This window comes from Camponotus vicinus, unplaced genomic scaffold, assembly GCF_025532165.1.
Source record: "Camponotus vicinus isolate PSW18456_S1 unplaced genomic scaffold, iyCamVici1.0 SCAF_14, whole genome shotgun sequence".
Classification (NCBI taxonomy): domain Eukaryota; kingdom Metazoa; phylum Arthropoda; class Insecta; order Hymenoptera; family Formicidae; genus Camponotus; species Camponotus vicinus.
Window position 1 is genome coordinate 4,944,782 of NW_028141950.1, and position 19,593 is coordinate 4,964,374.

Genomic DNA, 19,593 nt, shown 5'->3' on the forward strand with positions numbered 1-19,593 from the left:
AATTTCTCATGAAAAAATATTTATTCGCTGAAACTAAATTGAGTGAAAAAATAGTTCCCCTCGTTGCTTTAAAAATCATGTTGAATTACTTTTCATCCACTCACAATGGAAATTAAATAATGCTAAATGTTAACTCACTTGAAAATTCAGAAGTAGTATTGACATTGATTGACCGTTTGAATAATATTTCAATATTATTTTTTCCCAAATATATTCTATGTTTATTAATTGAAGCACATAAAATAAACTCACGTCACCGTGCGATTTTTCGCTGATTAATTCCGATTGCTCGTTAGCGGTGCCATCGAAGCCAAATGTTAATTTCGGAGAATTTTCACGTTACTGTCAGAATAATAGCGCAAGCCGCGCCCGTGACGACTTGTGCACGGCGATTTTAATTGCTCATTATACGTGGACGTCTGACGGATATTGCGTTCGCCTCGAGTAGTTTATACCGCGCGCGTGATGTTGGTTAGTATAATAGGAATAGTATAGTAAAGTACAGCTCATAAGCGTGACTCTTAGTCCGAAGATTTGCACATGAGTGAATATGTGAATGTGTGCACATACGTGTACACGTACAGCTACGTTAAGTATGTGGGCAAAAAGCGAGCTTGTACAGGTAAGATTGTCGCACAGAGCGACGCGTGTAGTCAAAAGTTATGGTAGAAAGGGCAAAGTTTAGAGAATGTAGATCTTATATCTCCCAGTCGGTGCATAACCGCTCCTCAACAATCCCTGGTGCGCGGTGACGATGCAAATGTGTCTGTATGCGTGTCTGTTTGTGTGATTATGTGTACACGTGAGCATATCGTTAATCAATTCCAATACGATTTTATCGAAAAATTTATTATTGTATAAAACAATTTTTTTCTGTTAACGCGAGCATAAAAATTCGATGTACAGAGATATTTGATTCGTGATAATTTGATTTGATTATTTTCGAAAAAGTTTTTAAACGATAAAATCGTACTGAGTTTTAATCTCGGTGTCAGCTCACTCGCCAGAAGGATATAGAATCGTTTTCATTTCGAGTCTCGTGAATCCATAATATCCTTCTCTTTCCTTTCCGTAAAAGGAAAAAGGACAAAGAGAAAGAAATCCTCGCTAGTCGATCCGCGAACATCACCAGTAGCAGCGCCAGTCAATTAGCAAATGTTTTTGCTCGCTCAATTTTAATTGGAGAGGTAAAGCTATATAAATCACACTACACTATACTGCCCGACGTGATACGAGACGGTGATTCCAGCAATTAAAAATATGCTCTAACTATCATCAATTCAACAATCTAAATCGTTGCTCGACTTGTCGTCGAGCGGCGCACAAAAAAAAGATTGTCGCCGACAAAATGACACTACGAGAACACACTACGCTCTCGAAGAAAAAGGAAAAAAAACGGGAAGAAAAAAAATACAACAGAAGAACGTGATTGCACACGTCGTAATCTAACGCAAGATAAGCAACTGACGAAACATGCCCAAAAATTAATTACGGCATTCATGGAACATATGTCGATGATTGGATGAGTATGCGTGTCCTGGCGACGAACCAAGATTGTGATTTAAAACTGATAACAACGAAACATGAGTATGGAAACGAAATATATATGTATGTACAAATGACATACTATGCTCGATTGCGACTTGCCAAGTCAGGCATCGGAAATTATAATTGCTCGATCGCATTTGCGGTCACAACTACTTGACTGACCCGCGACTCCGATCACCATGAGTGACACGAGTCCCAGGCAGGAACGCATACAGCAACGAAAAAACGAGATGAAAGTAAATTTTGAAAAAAGCCAATCCGGTGCGAAAACACGAAATAATTCAAAAACGAGGAAGAAAACACGCACGAGTGAGTGTAAATTATGAGAGATAAATAAGAAAAAACGAGAGACAAATGGTCGATCAAATCAATAATATATATATATATATAGTTTCAGGGGGAAGCAATCTATTCGTATAAAACATGCCCAAAAATATGTTTACGGCACACACAACAAATGTATGAAAGATAAGACAGGTAGATAGATAGAGAGAAAGTTCTGCGTCTAAAATCCGTCGCGAGAATTCGTCGTGGTACAAATTAGCTGGCAATGACTTGTAGTATATGATATCGCTATGGAATCGCAGCGCAGAAACAAACACGTGACTTAAAATACCTATTGCTCGTTAATGTTGCGGCTTAACACGCTGCGTGGCACGAATTGATGTTAATGCGTTTCTTGCAGGGCCGCGAATTCCCGACGAGAGAAGTGATTATCAGCGGGTGATATCAAAATGTGTGTGAGTGTGTGTGTGTGTTTGGTGTGTGTATACGCGTGTGCACACCCGATGGCGTTCCCTGCGTTGAGATTTGTGTGCGTGGTACGACGTTGATGAGGAAAGTTGGCGGAAAATGGCAAACTAACGCCGAATAATGAAACGTTTTGCTGCATCCCTTTCCGACTGCCATTAAATCAGCGTCCTAACGAGTAAACTCATCGAAATTAATTCTTCGGAAATGTCACTAACGGTTACGTAGAATTCGTGTTATCTGGAAAATCTGTTGCTTGAATGCTTGAAATTGCCGAAACCTGGCGTTTAACACGCAAGTAATAATATTTATTACATTCAGACTGAAAAATTAAGTATAAGAGTTTGTACACATCTCTTAAAAATATTTATTTTATTTTCTTTATATTTTTGCATTTAAGATGATTAAAATAATGTACTAAAATTTTTAATGAAAATAAAATAATATTTGATTGTTTATAATTATAAAAAGAGACGAGAAAAAAATAGATAAAGAGAAGCGAATGAAAAATTATAAAGATACGAAAAATATAATTTTGCTACGTATCTCTTGCTTCTCCAAAAATTCGAAATGAGGTACGCAGTTTAACGCACGCTAATATTTCTTTTAAAATACTCGAAAAACATAAAAAAAGCATGTGTTCCAATCATAAATCACCGGAATATCTGCATAGCACAACACAGAGAATTCGCCGGAAATATTACATAAAATGTACTATACTATCTTGTAACGACAGCGTATGACGATGGCATCTGGCACTTTCTCGTGCATCGTGCATGTATGTAATTAGCTAATTCGTTTTCGCCGGAAGTCCTGCCTCCACGAGACTACCCGTTAAAAGCGATACGTCAAGCGCAAACTACCTATTACTAACGTTTTTTCGACGCAGCTTTTGGTACGTACGTTACAAAAAGATGTGTTTGCATCGGTCAGCTATTTTTTTTTGCCAACCATCGCGCAATTCATGATGCAACTCGTTCGCAATATTTTTTTAAACGTTTATCCGAAAAGTTGGAATAAAATATGGCAGAGGATATTTTTTCAATCTAAAAAAAATATTTAGAAAATTCATCAAACCTTGTAATACTTGAGAAGTAACTCCGTTCAAACGTCTAATACGTATTTTTTTATTGTAATTAATTATTAATTAACTTTAGATTATTAAATCACTATAATCGACAGCTTGATATGCGATTCGTAAAATTTCCGTATCCGTTTTTCAAATTCATGCGAATTAATGGCAATTTTTATGCAACAATGGGCAGGACGAACAATTAATATTTAACGCAATAATAGTAGAAGCTACGGCTGTATCTGTGTCGATTATCGTGCAACAATGGGACTTATGCTTTGTTCGGAAAATTGCACTCTAGTGATAAATACGCCGAGACGGATACTCGACATGGCTCTTCTTCGGATTCCAGTAATGTTTCTTATATATCCTTGCGAATTACGAGTCACGATCTCTTGTGAGGGAAAGGCAGTCTTTAGTCGCGTTGTTTATTCAATTTACGTGTACGCGAAAGAGGCGCCTTCTTATTATCTCGACGGAAAGGAATTAAATCTCGCCGCGGAATCGATTAAAGTTGAACCTCGGGAGAATGAAGATGGTTTCGTATCGTCGCGTCGAGATGCAACAAAACGTTTCGAGAACGTAATCGGCTCGATGGTATCGATACAACCGCGCTATTTGTTGCACGCTAAGTCGAAAAAAATGAAGCGCTAACGAGGCCGGTACCGATCACAAATAGCTATTCGCATCGCAGAAAAGAGGATGTACCGCGTCTAAAAATGTGTATGTGTGCGTGTATCGATGTGCGAATGCGTTTCACATTTTCGTACAAATGCGAGACGCATTTATGTCTTCAAAGTGTGAGGTGTGAACGCGATTCGAGACAATGATTCTTAAAGTTTTGTAAAGAAGTTAGAATTTATGTACAAGCGAATTTAATTATTTTAATAACAATTAATATAGTAAAATATTTTAATTATTAATTGATTAAGCGATGGCGATAATCGATATGAAATTAATTAGCTTTGTTTATGTGAAAGATGAGAGAAAAATTAATCTCTACTGTTAATTTAGTCTCGTCAAAACTATCCATTATTTCGTGACTCTTAAATAGAAATACTTCAATGCTTTAATTACGAATGCAAATAGTTAACACAATAGTGACATTTTCAAATTCACGTTCAAGAATCATCGCTCTAATGTCTCTGCGTCCTGCGAAGAAACTCGGTATCCTTCACGAACCCTTTCCTCCTCCCACGTATCCTCGACATTTCGATTACGTTTCTCACGAATTCTCAATCCCTTAAATGTATACACAAGTGTATCTACGAAGTATGCGAGCGAGCGAGCGAGTAGTGGTATATGCTTGTGTGTGTACGTGTCGAAATGCGTGTAATGTGGATTCGTACACAATATCAATTAACGTGCACAAGAACAATACTGCCACGAGATTGCGTGCAGGGCGGGTTCGTGCAGAGAGCCGCACGGAGCATTGACAGTGTGACAGACCTGGCTTTAATAGACACAACTTTAGCCCCGACGGCCATGTTCTCTTTAATGTAGATCGGGCCGTACACTACGTAGTCCCATACGGGCGGATTATTCGCACGGTCCACAACGTCAATCTGTACCTCCACCGTTCGCGACAAGGGTGGGTAGCCCCTGTCTTTGGCCATCGCCTCCAGCTTGTACGTCTCGCGCTATGCGGCCAGACCGCGTGTATATAAACAAACGGGAACAAAAAACAACGGCAGTTAGTGTCAAGGCGCCAAGGCTCGTGGCAGAAGGGGGGAATAACGTCATTGGTGCATCTTTTGCTGGTTCTCGCTCTTTCCGGTGGTTTCTCTCTTTGAGAGGAGAAGAAGAAAAGAAAGGGCTATCTTTTTCTTCTTTGCATTCCCCCGTCTCGGTCTCGATCTTCCCCTGGAACGTTTGGCGAGCGCGAGCTCGCACATTGTGTCCCTGCCGAATTCGCTCGTTCGACTGTACAAAGGTTACAACGACAGATTCGCACGAATGCGAGATGTGCGTATTGGTGCTCGTACGCAGAACAGGAGGTTGAGTGATCTCTGGCTGGACGATCGACGACGTTCCCGCAAACCTGCATTCTGCGCGTGAATAACGCAAAAGAGCGCGCACCAGGATCTCTCTCGCTACATCCTCGCCTAATTACATGTGTACATTTATATTAGCACGCTAGAGAGAGAGAGAGAGAGAGAGAGAGAGAGAGGCGCCAGTAGGAAATCCCGCTTTGCCTTCCCGCGTTCGCATAATTATGATTAAATTACGTATATCTGCTACCATCTGCGCGGCGATCGCTGTATCTGCCGAGTCTTTGAAGACGCACGGTTCCTTCTGTCGCTCTTCTCCTTGTCAAAATAGCGAGAGTCTGTTCAATCTTCAAATGGAGCGAGTTGTTTGATTATGTAATAATCGATAATCATGTCCCTTGAGGTAATGACAATAAATTTGCAAGATTTTCTCGAGGAAAAATTATATGAGTTTTATAGTGAAAGAGCTGTGTCTTGTATTAATTGTGTAATTTCACTTGCTCCATTTAGAAATCGAGAGGCTCGATTATTTTCGAAGATTACTGCCCGATCGAACACTCGCTGCCTCCAAATATCGTCGAAGAGCGATCGCCGCGACTCGCTACAGTATATGTTAGGAAAAGATAGTGGTAGTAATAATAGTAATAGAAGTTGTTGTAGTAGTAGGAGAAGGAGTGTCCGCCAATTAGCGATTTACCGCGCCGCGCTTAACCATAAGTGCTTCCGCAACCAGAAATAAAGAGAGAGAGAAAATTATGTGTATTTTATATCTGTGTGTTTAACGAGAGAATTAAATGTACAGAGATGTATAAGAAACATCAACAAAATCATAGATGTGAGAGGAACAGAAGAAGAAACGAAATCCAAGGAGATAAACAGAAGGAACAACGTTAAGGCGAGAGAACTTATACATGTATGTAAAGTAAACTCAAACTAGTAGGAGGGATTCGAAGCGAACAGTAAGGCAAATAGAACATACGGGTAATTGAATTTAGGTGAAACGGGGAAGGGAACAAAATAGAAGGAAAAAACAATTAAATCAGAAACAGTGATCAACGGTGATCGGGGGAGGAGGGACAGCACTACATGGCACGGCACGGCATGTCACGTGTCTTGTCTCGGTCATGTCGTGGCATACAAACCTGGCTTTCACCGACGTCACTATAGTACCCACTGTGACATTTTCTTTGATGTGAATGGGGCCGTATACATTCGCATCCCACACAGGTGGTTTATTGTTTCTGTCTACGACGTCTAACTCAACGTCCACGTCTGCGGACAAGAATGGCATCCCTCTGTCGGAGGCCCGTACTCGCAGGCGATAGCTGTCACGCTAGTGGCAAAACATTGGGCCGTCAACTTACAGAACATTTTTTTTTTCGGGAATTGGCAGTTTGTTTTTTTTGTGATTTTTTCCCGTCACTTTTTACTTTTTTTTCTTTTTTTCTTTTTCTCATTTCCGATTTCGTCTTTTCTGTTGGAGTTTACTTGGAAAGAGCTAAGGCGTCACTCGGCGTCGAGCGCGTCCACACGAGAAAGTACTCGATGGTCTTTCTGCTTTTTATCCGCGAGCGAGATTGAAACGGAAGAAGAAGAAGAAGAGAGAAAGACAAACAAGATAGAAAAAGATAGAAAGAAAAAATTGAGAAAAGGGGCCGTGCAGTCTCGTAGGTATCTCGATGGATTCCGTTGCGTGTTATTTCGGTGATTGATTCGTCGTCTTCCTAACGGATGAGAATTCAAATCATATTTTTCTAATAATTTTTCTTTAATTAAATGATTGAAATGCATCTCGCTTACGATAACAAGATATTTAACTGCAATGAACTCAAACATGCCGTGAGGTGAATATTTTCGTGAATAGTTTCGTGAGTAATTGCGACACACAGTGACGTAGCATGATGACGATGATGATGCTGATAATGGATGGTGATGATGATGGTGATATTAATGATGTAGGTACTACATCACCGACTTCTGTTGATTAATAAAGCGGTAATAATATCGATACGTAAATATGTGCAATCTGTAATCAGTTTCAATAATCAAATGAGTAGATTGCGAGAATCGTAAGCAAGTGTAGACGATGTAGTTGTGACGCTATACTTACCTGTGAAATGTGTAGGCCTGCATATTTGAGCTCATTGCTAATTATATTGGTAATTGACAGTAGCGAACAAATAGTTTTGCCTATGTGACATTGATTTAGTTTGATTTTGTGACAAAGATATTTCGATAATTCCATAATATTGTCCAATAAATCTTAGATTGATTTTAAAAGAAGTGAAAAAGTGTGTACACAAGAATTGCATTGAATACTACAAGTAATGATTGCATGAAATGTTATGTTTATCCTTGCTCATCCGAAATAACACGAAAGTGGAAAATATACTAGATGCTTTAGAATTATTTTTTTATTATAAAATTCTGTCATTTACTTGCAATTGATATTTCTTTCCATTTGCATTAAATAATTTAATTGTATAATATATATTAATTTTACAATTTTTGATACATATTATTTTACTGCAACTCTGAATTCTAGTCTCTACAATAAAGTTTACATTTAATTTACAAATATTATTTTTTTTAAATTCTTATTTATGTAAAGATATGAGAGAATATATTTAAGAAATTGTAATTAATTCCAAAATATCTAGTATAATAGAATAACGGGTGAATAGTAATAGAGGTAAACAAAATTATAATTAAAAATGTTTGTATTATAAAAAGTATAATTGCAGATGCATAATTATAATGGATAAATTGATAGAATTAAATTTAATTTAATTGTACATTGAATAAACTTTTAATTTTGAAATTTTAATTTCTAATTCTTTAGTTTAAAATTTGCTGATTCTATTCACCCGTTTTTGTCATACAAGGTTATCGTGATTTCTTTTTTAAAAACGCTTTGCATTATATGAATCATTTGGAAATCGATTTTATGATCGACTTATTTCTTTTCCAAATAAATACTTCAGAAATACGTTTGTCGAGTTTTTGCTATCTCAGATTGTTATCTAAGATTGTTAATAATGAGATCTATCGGCTTCCTGGAACATTAAAAATAATTATTGAAGTTGTTCCAGAATTTTGTATTCCATCCGACGGACGTTAACTAAAAGACACACATGACTAAAATGAATACATTTTGTGATTTTATTAAGAAACATAATTTACATTAAAAAAAAAAAGATGCTGTGAAAAATTACAAATATTAGAGATTACAAAGTGCTGTGCCATTAAGATGCAAAGTAAAAAATCAAAATCAAAATGATGTCATATAATAGTATTCAACAAGTCAATTTATATTCAGTACATCATTTTTATTTTTAAATAAAAATTAATATTAAATAAAATAGATTAAAGCTCTTTCGTTTAATAAGTAAAGTAGCTAAGATTCTTTCATAAATCCCACAAATTAGGAAAGATTTAAGCTTTCTAATGACATCCATTGCGTATATTTGTTGTGATACACTTATCAAACGTCCGTCGGATATCCCATATCGCGTAAAGACAAATTGATAGGTCAGTGGTATAGAATACCGGCATTAAAACGGTATCCTCCACTTGCGGATACATACGAGACCAGGATAAAAGAGCGAAAATAGCGCGATAGCACGTGTATGTACATAAAAAATATATCACGCGTGAAAACAAATTTTTGAACGAAAACATTTGAAGAAAGACGATTATAGATATAAAGAGAAAGATTTATAGAAAAATTGAGCGACAAGAAGAGAGCAGAGAAAGAGAGAAGAAGAGAGAAAAAGAGAGTGACGTCTCCGAGTGACAACAGTAACAACAATAGAGGCAAAAAATCATCGAAACGATATAATGTTGAATAATCGAACGGAAAGGCGCTCTAGTATTTGCAACGAATATTATACTTTTCTTTTGCGCAGGTAACAATGCTGTCACATCATAATGTGTCTCGATGCAAGGTGAAACACAAGAATATAGATCCTACTTACTGGAAAACAGCCCTTTTTTTTTTGTCATCATCAAATCCGAAGAAAGTAAATGGTGCAATAAACACAAACATAAACAATAAGAAGTTGAAATTAGTTCCTTTACGAAATCAATCAATGCAGGCATTTGCATGCAAGCGAGAATGCGATAAAGAGGCATCAGGAGACGATCGGGAAAAGGACGGAAAAGAAAAGGAGAATAGAGAGTCAGAAAGAGAAAAAGAGAGAGGTTGGTAACGAGGACGGATATGGAAATTTGTCGTAAGAGGAGAGAGGTGGGGGACGTTGAGACTGGATGGGAGAAAAAAAACTATGACGACCCCTCGTCTGATTCGTTCTCCGTTTTAACGACACTCAAAAACCGATGGACGTTATTTCTAAATCGTCGTGATAGTGATTATAATCCGCACGTTTGGTTTTTTTTCGGCTTTCCTTTCACTTTCATTTGCTTTCTTCCCGTTTCGTCACGACAGTGGTATGCCGCCCCAATCACAGAAGAAAAAATGTCACACCACGGACAGTTCTCTTATGATCTATACATATGTATATGTATATATACATTACTAAACGCTCTCGATCAAAAATACTTTTCGTATTCTTTTTCCTTTTCTTTGTCAGTCACGTCGTGGTATACCGGGAGAATGGGATGAAAATCGGGAAACGTCAGAAAGAAAATATATTAAAGAAAGAGAAAAGACATTTATAGAAATATGTAGAAAAAAATTGTAATATAAAATAACTTGAAAACATAGTAGGAAATATAAAGAACATAGGTTTTGTTTCACATACAAACCGATCAAAGAAAAGATATAGATAGATAGGGAAATTAAAATCAGGAAACTAATTAACGCATCAAAATCAGTAAATCAATAATTAGCAGGCATATTTAAGAAAGTAATTATCAACATAACAGGAAAATACAAAATGCAACATACAAAAGTATCATTTTATATCAAAAAAACAAACAGAGAAAAAAATGAGAAATTAAAGATAGAGAAAGATAAAGATAGAGTAGGAGAGAAAGAGAGAGAAAGACAGGGCAAGGACGGATGTAGGAGCGAGAGCGAGATCCGTTCCTGTAAAGGAATCAAAAACACATTCATATAAAATATGCAAGCATTGTCAAAAATTGTTTATGTCTGATGCACCACAAAATGCGTAGAGGTTGAAGTACACCGTACGTGGGGCTCAAAAAATGTCGTTCCCACCTGCTCCTGGAAGTTCAAAAAACATCACTTCCCTTTTGAAAAACATTCACAATTAATAATGTTAGTTGATTAATTAAAGATCATTATAGTTTGCTCCGAATATTTCCATTTCTTTTTTTTTTATAATCACATCTCTTATCTCATCATCGTTTTATCACCGTCTTTCCTTTCCATTCTTTCCCGTTTTTCTCCAACGCGTAACACGTACAAAAAAAAAATAATACACATTCCTTTCTCTGACTATTTTTCGGGAAAAGTATGAAAAGTACACACGTTCGGTCGGCCGTGAACACGCACGTTTTGGGCCGATCCGCACGCGTTTTATTTTTCTCTGCAAAATTACGCGTCGACATATTGCAAATTGATCGAAAACTATGACTGGTGTCGCGATACAAAACCGGAAAACGCGATAAAACGAACGGCAAACAAGGGAAATTTAAGTAAAGAGAACAAGAAGGACGGAAAAGAAAAGATATACGCGTATGTATTTTTTTTGTTCGACCGCTCATAGGTAATTCGATGACCGATTCTCGACGAAAATTGAATGAAAAAACTGGACAAGAGGTATCAAAGCTTCGTTTGGAATCTTTTAAAAAGGTACTCGCGCCGCGAGTATGTTCTCAATAGAGAGAATGAGAGAGACAGAGAGAGAGTGTTTTGTTGCAAAAATAGCCCGAACGGTCGATCGATTCAGGTACATGAAGCGTTTGAGGAAATCAGGCATAGCTAAGTATTTACCATAGTGAACACATTGTGCATATCAATGGGAATTAAAAAGTTCTATACATGTGCCGTAAAAAGGAAACTCATTTCGTTGCATATTAGTGATGAGAGAAATAATTGCCGACCAAAACGTATATTAGTACAAGTTTATCCGCTCAGCAACAAAACGGATTCGTGTTAAATATAACGTAAGTCAACGCAAACGTACAATATATCGGCAGAAGGTGTACACTCAAGTTTTGTATTTATACGATATCATATATATACGTATATATATATATATATAAATAGATATAGTATATACTACGTAGCCTACGCATTATCCTGGGACACGCGTACACTTATTCGGGACGAGTATATATCGCGATGATATTTTGGATGATATCGCGAGTAACGTCGATGGAATGAATTATTTCGCGCGGGATATTACAATTTTGAATTGCTGAGAATACATTATTGTAGTTATCGTGTGTATCGTAGAGAACGTCAAGAGCAAAAGAAGCTAGCACAAGCCGCAAAGAAAAATTGCAAGCCTCGCCCACGAAAAAGTGGGAGTGTTCCAGGAGAACGATGCTGTTTTATACTGCTAAAGAGAGACGATATGTAAGATATCAGCAATTTTTATGGGGATACTCACGTCTAGGGGCTTCTTTAATACTATCCAACCAGATTCTGGTTGGATCTCAAAGTACTCCAGATTCTGCTCGTTGTTGGGTGAACTCAGCGAGTATACGATCGCGCCATTATTGTCAGCATCCTCGTCGGATGCTGACACTCTCAATATATTTGTTCCTATGCTCGCATCCTGCTTCACGTTTTCCACATATCTCTGCAAGATGAAAACAAAAATTCAATTCCTCTTCAAAGTCCGACGCATTGATTTTACATTTAAATATTTCAGAAGATATTTATATCCGGATATATAATTGATTAAAATCACATGATTAAAATAAAAAATTATAAGATATATCCCCGTGTTTCAGGATCGCAATTCGATGAAAAATCGCTCGTCGAAATATCATTGTTTATATAATTTTCAGTTTCATTTTAATAGAATTTTTAGAGGACTTACAAATTCATTAAAATAATATGTGGTAAATGAATTCTTCTTCAAAGTCCGACGCATTAATTTTACATTTAAATATTTCAGAAAATATTTATATCCGGATAATTACGTGATTAAAATTAATTACGTGATTAAAAATTATAAGATATATCCCTCTGTTTCAGGATCGCAAAATTCGGTGCAAAATCGTTCGTCGAAATATCATTGTTTATTTAATTTTCAGTTTCATTTTAATAATTTTTAGAGGACTTAAAATTTATTAAAATAATATGTGATAAATGAATTCTTCTTCAAAGTCCGACGCATTAATTTTACATTTAAATATTTCAGAAAATATTTATATCCGGATAATTACGTGATTAAAATAAAAAATTATAAGATATATCCTTCTGTTTCAGGATCGCAAAATTCGGTGCAAAATTATATTTCGTTCGTCGAAATATCATTGTTTATTTAATTTCCAGTTTCATTTTAATAGAGTCTTTAGAAGACTTATAAATTCATTAAAATAATAAAAGATAAAATGGCCTTTTCTCAAGTATTGTACGAAATTTAAATTTAAAACCGGGAGATTATGCACTCAAAGTTTGATGCAAATACCTCGCAAAACGTGTTGTAATATACACATAACGATTTTAAACATGAAAAAGTGAGCCAAGTCCATAATTTATGAGATGCACTTTAGATACGATATCATGCTACGGACTTTACAAATTATGGACTTGCTCCACTTGTTTTGCCGCGCAAGCTCTTACACATACATATATATTAAATCGATAAACGACAATGTATGCATCTTGATCGAGTAAGCAGCGAAACTAGCCCAAAGTTACATTGTTAATGGTCTCTCGAGTTACGTGCATCGAAGCATAACGCACCCTGCTGGTGGTTCCGTCAGCGCGCGATCTTACTTCCGGACATCTGCTCGCGCATTTCTACCCCGAAAGGGGTTCTTTCCTTAAATGTTTGCCTTCGAGTCTGGCTGAGTGTACCCACCTGTCGGTCGAACAACGGCGGGTTGTCGTTCACATCCGTTATTTCGACGGTAAATGAGCAAACACCTTCTAACGATGGTTCGCCCTGATCCGTCGCCTTAACAGTGACGGACACGAATTTCCCATCATCGCCTTCACGATCGAAAACCTGAAAATATAATCGTGTTATTGAATACGAATAAAATGAAAAAAATTGCCTCAATATAATAAAAATTGCAATAGAAATTGCATCTCCAATGTATAAGACAGTAATTATATAATTAAAGCAACAAAACTAATGTAATCTTCTCACGACAATTATTTCAAAATTTTATATATATACATTCAGCAATAAGTAAGATGTGTATATTAATTTTCATTGATTAATGTAGCGAGATATGAAAAAGCGAGAACTGATGGTAGATATGAAAAAGCGAGAACACGTAAAAACTGATGAAATGCACATATAAAGCTGATATCTTATTATTATTATAGATCTTTATGGATTCATGACACGAGCAATAATTAAAATGTTAAGTACTTTGCGTGTTTATCGCTCGGTCTATATGACATGTATAAAAGATGGCAAGGTAACGTGGTAGAAACGAAAATTATGATTGTTAGATATTCGTTAATGTATTCAAAGAATATTAAATACTTTTCATTATATGTGAGTTGCAAGCTACTTTTTTAAAACCGGTGCATTTTGATAAAGTTATCGCAATATTCATATCTTTGTTGAAAGCTTCGAGCGAAAGAGTCGAGCATAAAATTTTATTCGAAATCAACTTTCATCCATTTACTTTGCCAACAAAAATGTAAGAATTAATCTCTCTCACTTTTAAAAATATAATTGAAATATAATATTGAGAGAGTTAATAGATGTACCTTGTTGGTCAAGACTTGACCAGTCTCTTCGTCAACGGTGAACTTGGTGCCCTTTTGATTAGGCTGTTGGACGATCGAATACTTGACTTGTCCGTTGACACCCTTGTCCTCGTCAGTAGCCTGTACCTTGATGACAGGGCTGCCGTTTGGCGCGCCCTCCTCCACTTTCGGATAATACATCCCGCAATCTTTGAACAACGGCTTGTTGTCGTTCACGTCGGTTATAAAGACCACGACAACCGCGGTGCTGGTGTGAATAGTTTGAGCACCGTTCGGGCAACACGCCCCGTCGTCCAAGGCGGTGACGTTTAGCTCATATTTATCACGATCCAGGGAGATTTCCTTGCCGTGAAGACGAATTACTCCCGTAATCTCTTCGATCACAAACTGTCCCGACGTGGTGTTCCCGCCAACGAATCGGAATCGCACGTCATCGCCGTCTTTATCAGATGCAACGACAGTAGTTACCAGGGTATTCGGTCCAGCGTTTTCGTCGACGTTAGGCGTGTAAACTTGCTGGGAGAATTTCGGTTCCTCGTCGTTTTTATTCTTTGTGTATATCCGTACTGTCGCGGTGCCGGTTTTCGACGGTTCTCCTGAAAGATATAAACTCGTTAGTCTTATATTAGATATTTTAATTTAATTTAATTTATATTAAAAATATATATTTTTATAAAAATATTTAATATATATTTAATAAATAATACAATATATTGAATAATAATATAATAATAATATAACATATATTTTAAATATTTTGTTCATGTTATATGCAACGATCTCTCTAACTTAAAGATTAACGATAGCTTGACGTTTATGCAAAACGTAACCGCGATAAAGGGAAGTACGTGACTCTAAATTGCTCGACACAATATAAATCGCACTTTACGATGACAGTATCGATTCAAACATTATGAAAATGGCGCTGTATTAATTTAAATTAATGAATTCGGAATGTGTACGTTAAGCGATATAGAATAGAAGCGCATGCTAAGCGATATGTTTAGTACAACGTCAAATCTTGCGCGAGGTGATATGCACGCATGGACGCGCAATAAATAAAAGCGCACATGTTAGCCGACATGTGCCGATTCGGCCGCTTTATTTCCAATTAAACCTCGACTTATTTGGAAATCACCTCGCATTCGCGCCGTGTATATATATGCAAATAACGTAAATTTGCGTCTATGTGAATACGAGCTTGATACCGCGCGGCGCAAGACAGGGATTTGGAGCTCGTTTGAAAACCAAATTCGTGAGATTTAGCCGCTCAAAGCTGATCCTCGGCCTGCTGACAGAACATATAAAAGGGCATCCCTTCCAATCTTGGCGCTTTCGTGACCAAATCTCCGGGTAACATCAATTTCAGGATATTCGACATTTTTTCAGCGAAGCAGATATTGAGAAAACGTTAACGACCATCCATGAAAATCGATATAATCGATGATATATTTCGATACACGATAAGACAAATAAATTATAAATCGGATCCGATTAATTACAAGCGATAGAATACATCGAGATGACTTGGGGTTTATAGAAAATATACATATATTTTTATTAATTGAAGTCACATTTTAAAATGCGAGCTTGTATCCGCGTAATTTATTGCTTCTTCATCTACTTACCTTTGTCCTTAGCGGTCACGATGAATTCGTAATAAGCGTTATTGTTATCCGCATCGAGCTGTTTATTATTAACGATAATGCCATTGGAGTCCACGCTGAAATGATCGTCGGATACTAAATATTCTATTTCGGCGTTTGCCCCCGAATCAGCGTCGGTCGCCTTGACTTTCAATATATTCGTTCCCAGCGGGATATCTTCGTCGACATTGTGAGCTTGATAATCCGGCAGTTCAAACTTAGGAGCATTATCATTTACGTCGGACACTCGGATCGTAAGCTAAAATTTCAATGATAAGACAATAAACGTGATTAATATGAGTGAAACGCATTGCCTGACATTTAGTTCTAGAAACAAATAATATATTCAACGAGAGAAGAAATAATAGCAAGCATGCAAATGTACCGTTTTCTGCGCGAGAAAAAAAGAAATGTTATTTCTATTGCGATAGCAACAAAACAGCATTTCATAGTTCGAGAAAAACATAAATCCATTTACCTCGACCGATGTCGAGAAACCACCAGAGTCCTCCGTCGCTGTTACTATCAAAGAATAAATGTGAGGCTGTCGCAAATCCTCAAAATCCAGTTCTTTCGCAAGTTTCACGATTCCAGAAGTCGGCCCGATGTTGAATGTACCTGCGGCTCCTTGACCTTGTGCTTTCAGCGTGTAACGTATCTCCCGATCGGCGAACGACTTGGCTTTCACCGATATTATGCTGAAAAGTTTCAACATGTGACATTTGCACGAACATCTCGCGAAGAAAAATAAGCACAAAGATACGTGATGTAAAGGGGAACAAGTTCCCAAATAAATCTTGATTATATGTCATGCGAAAGTAACTCGGTCGAATTCAGATTGAAATTCGAAAAGTCAACTGAAACCCTTGGAAGATAAACAATCTCGAAAGTAAACTGGACTCTCAAGTCGACTAGTTATGATAATCAAATGCAAGCAGTCTTGTAACAAATAATATCGAGAGCGTATAAAAGGACATGGACAAGTTAGATGTAAGAGAATAATTATGTAAGAGTAATATAAAAATGGGAAACATTAATTTATTGAAAATAATTAATTTTCAAAAGGAAAAGAACATCCCTTATAATTTTATATTTATATTGGCATTTTTACAAATGGATTGCAAAAAAAAGGATGCCAATAATTTTTTTATTTAAAAAATGTTACATAATTTACGGTATTAAAAGCAAAATATAATTATAGAAACCACTTTTTCATTTATTTTCTATAATTATATATATAACGATAATTTAGATATTAAAATTGATCCTTCCTATCCCAGAAATATTGCCAAATTATTATTTATTTAATAATTATATAAAAGAAATCTCGAGAAAATTTCAGATCTTCCTTGAAATACGTACAAACTCGAATTTAAAAGAGAATCAAATGGATTATTGGGATTGACTTGCGAACTAACTCGGAGTCTTTCTTCTGATTTTCCGGTATCTCGGCCTCGTACGCCGTCATATAGAACTGCGGTGCGCGTTTTCCACCGACGATCGATAGTCTCTCCTCAGGAGTCGACTGGAAACGCCTCTCGTCGATACGACCGTTCTGATCCTCGGCTTTCACGTAAAGGACGTACTCCATATCCAACTGGAAGAGATCGGTTCCACGAGTACGCACCACCCCCGATCTCTCGTCGACCTCAAAGCGGCCACCAGCTGCGTATGCATAGTAGATAATTAATTAATTGATTGATTAAAGCAGCCATCTGTGTGATAGTCTCACCAATGAAGATCTCGCGAGAGCTCGACATTGATTACACGATGCTCCGCGCGATTGTGCGTCTTCGCATTTAAATTACTAAGAAATGAAATAATTAAAGTGCATAAAAAAACATTTCTCAGTATTATAAATTTCATACATAAAAATAACACTTTTCAATTATATAATGTTAAAAATAAAATCACTTTTCATTTATATAATATTAAAATATTAGGCTGAAATGGTAGCTTAGTTTGTATTTGTGTCAAACAAATATATAAGTCAAACAAATGATTCCTATCCAAAGCCTGTGAATGACATTTTAAGAGAATCAAATGATAAATTTTAGTTTAACATTTGATAGCATTTAAGCTACTATTATCCGTTAGTTTAATGCATATTAATAACGCAGCATAAAGTTACAAGCATACTTCATATCGTGTTGCGCAACAAAAATTGTTTATCATATCAACGCGATCGTTGTGGAAAAGCATTCGGCATAATAGCATCATTACGATATAATCCTGTAAATTACGAAATATGATACCGGGTCACCGTTGTAATCATTGGATGCATTTTCGATGAGGTCAATGTGTGATTTTACACCGATACGATGCATGTAGATTAATAATTAGGCCGTGCATGCGATTGTTCCGCATGCTTCTACGTGGTGTTCGTATGTTAAATCCACTATATTTTTCATGTAATTAATGAAGCACTATTGTTTGAATGACAGAACATTTTTTATGTAATGAAAAATTGAGCATCAATTTCTTTGATGTTTTAAACAAATAAGATAATTAGCTTTTTTAATTTCTACTCAACATTTGTCAGAGCTGTTTTCGTACATTATTTTCTTGAAAATATTTATATAAAGAGAGTTATAATACAATATCATAATCAATTATTTTTTTATGATTTTTTTATAAACATGTAGTTTCGTTTCATTACATTTTCTCCTGAAGAAAAACATTTTATAAAAATTTTTAGCAAATAATAATGTAATGAATAAGTATAATAATGTAATGTTTGTGTGTAATACAAACAGCATTAAATTTAGTCATACGATAGTTTTATTTTAATGTGAATATGAAAACAGAATGAAGACAAGAGAAATTTCCTACAAAAGTAATTTTAGTTCCATATTCATTAAAATATTACCCGAAAAAAAATTAATTATTTGCCATAACAAAGACGTATTTAATTTTATACGAGGAAATGTCGAAGATTATTTTTTATAATTCACTTAATAATTCGCGTAAATATTTTACTTAAATAAAATCGCAAAATTATGAAGTCTTTAGAAAAGTTAAATATACAAGAGCGTATGTATTTCGCGTTTTCGACATTGCGACATATTAATATATCTCATTACTTATTATATCAAGTATCATCAACGATAAGTGGGCGTTAATGATCGAAATATCGAACTTCGATTACTCATATTATTATACGTACTTCGATCTCGCACGATGAAGTAATGGATGTTATGGTCGGTGTCGGGATCCCTGGCTTGAAGGGTAAACACGTGAGTGTTCGGCGGTGCATTCAACTGGACGACTGTTTGCATCGGTAGAGGCCGATTAATGAAATACGGAGGCTCGTCGTTGACGTCCTTCATGTTGATGATGACGCGCTGATTGTCGGTATCTATAACGTCACATCGATTGCCGCATATACGTAGCAGTCATAAAAGCACTATTAGCGATTTAGAGCAGTTGCTGATACGCTACCTGAGTGTCGCGAAATTTTTATCATTATTATTATAACGCTATTTTAATTTTTAATGGAATATTCGAAAAAAGTTTCGGAATGTTTCGGAATAAATTCAATTTTCGATATTACTTAATCAATGAAAAAATATATATATATAAATTATATATATATTTATTTACTTATTTATTCTTTCTTAGAGATAATGAATTGAATTAGATTTAATATAAATAATGAAATATTTTATGTTGAGAGAAATTTTATTATATTGAATTACATGGCAAACATTTAATCCAACATATTTTTTCATGCTACATCAATTATGCTTGCTT

At 36.0% G+C, this 19,593-nt stretch overlaps 1 protein-coding gene and 1 long non-coding RNA gene across 16 annotated transcripts in view; one reads left to right on the plus strand and one right to left on the minus strand.

Annotated features, from left to right (window-relative positions):
- Nucleotides 1-19,593, minus strand: part of LOC145965466 (neural-cadherin-like) — a 194,431-nt gene that overhangs the window by 134,834 nt on the left and 40,004 nt on the right. For 7 of the 13 annotated variants that reach the window (XR_014436721.1, XM_083089034.1, XM_083089029.1 and 4 more), the window contains 9 exons: nt 19,007-19,198; nt 17,259-17,505; nt 16,319-16,538; nt 15,823-16,099; nt 14,195-14,790; nt 13,329-13,475; nt 11,904-12,095; nt 10,517-10,549; nt 6,504-6,694 (listed from right to left, as the gene is read on the minus strand). Coding sequence is in view for 11 of the 13 variants with exons in the window: in XM_083089034.1 (XP_082945160.1) it covers nt 6,504-6,694; nt 10,517-10,549; nt 11,904-12,095; nt 13,329-13,475; nt 14,195-14,790; nt 15,823-16,099; nt 16,319-16,538; nt 17,259-17,505; nt 19,007-19,198 (2,095 nt within the window). In the remaining 2 variants the exon portion in view is untranslated. Of the gene's footprint in view, nt 1-4,819; nt 5,011-6,503; nt 6,695-9,338; nt 9,351-10,483; nt 10,550-11,903; nt 12,096-13,328; nt 13,476-14,194; nt 14,791-15,822; nt 16,100-16,318; nt 16,539-17,258; nt 17,506-19,006; nt 19,199-19,593 lie in introns of those variants that run through there. The other 6 variants (XM_083089035.1, XM_083089032.1, XM_083089041.1 and 3 more) reach the window with 5 other exon arrangements.
- The window catches only part of LOC145965480 (uncharacterized), a 116,569-nt gene that overhangs the window by 41,283 nt on the left and 55,693 nt on the right, over nt 1-19,593 (plus strand). The window lies entirely within an intron of this gene.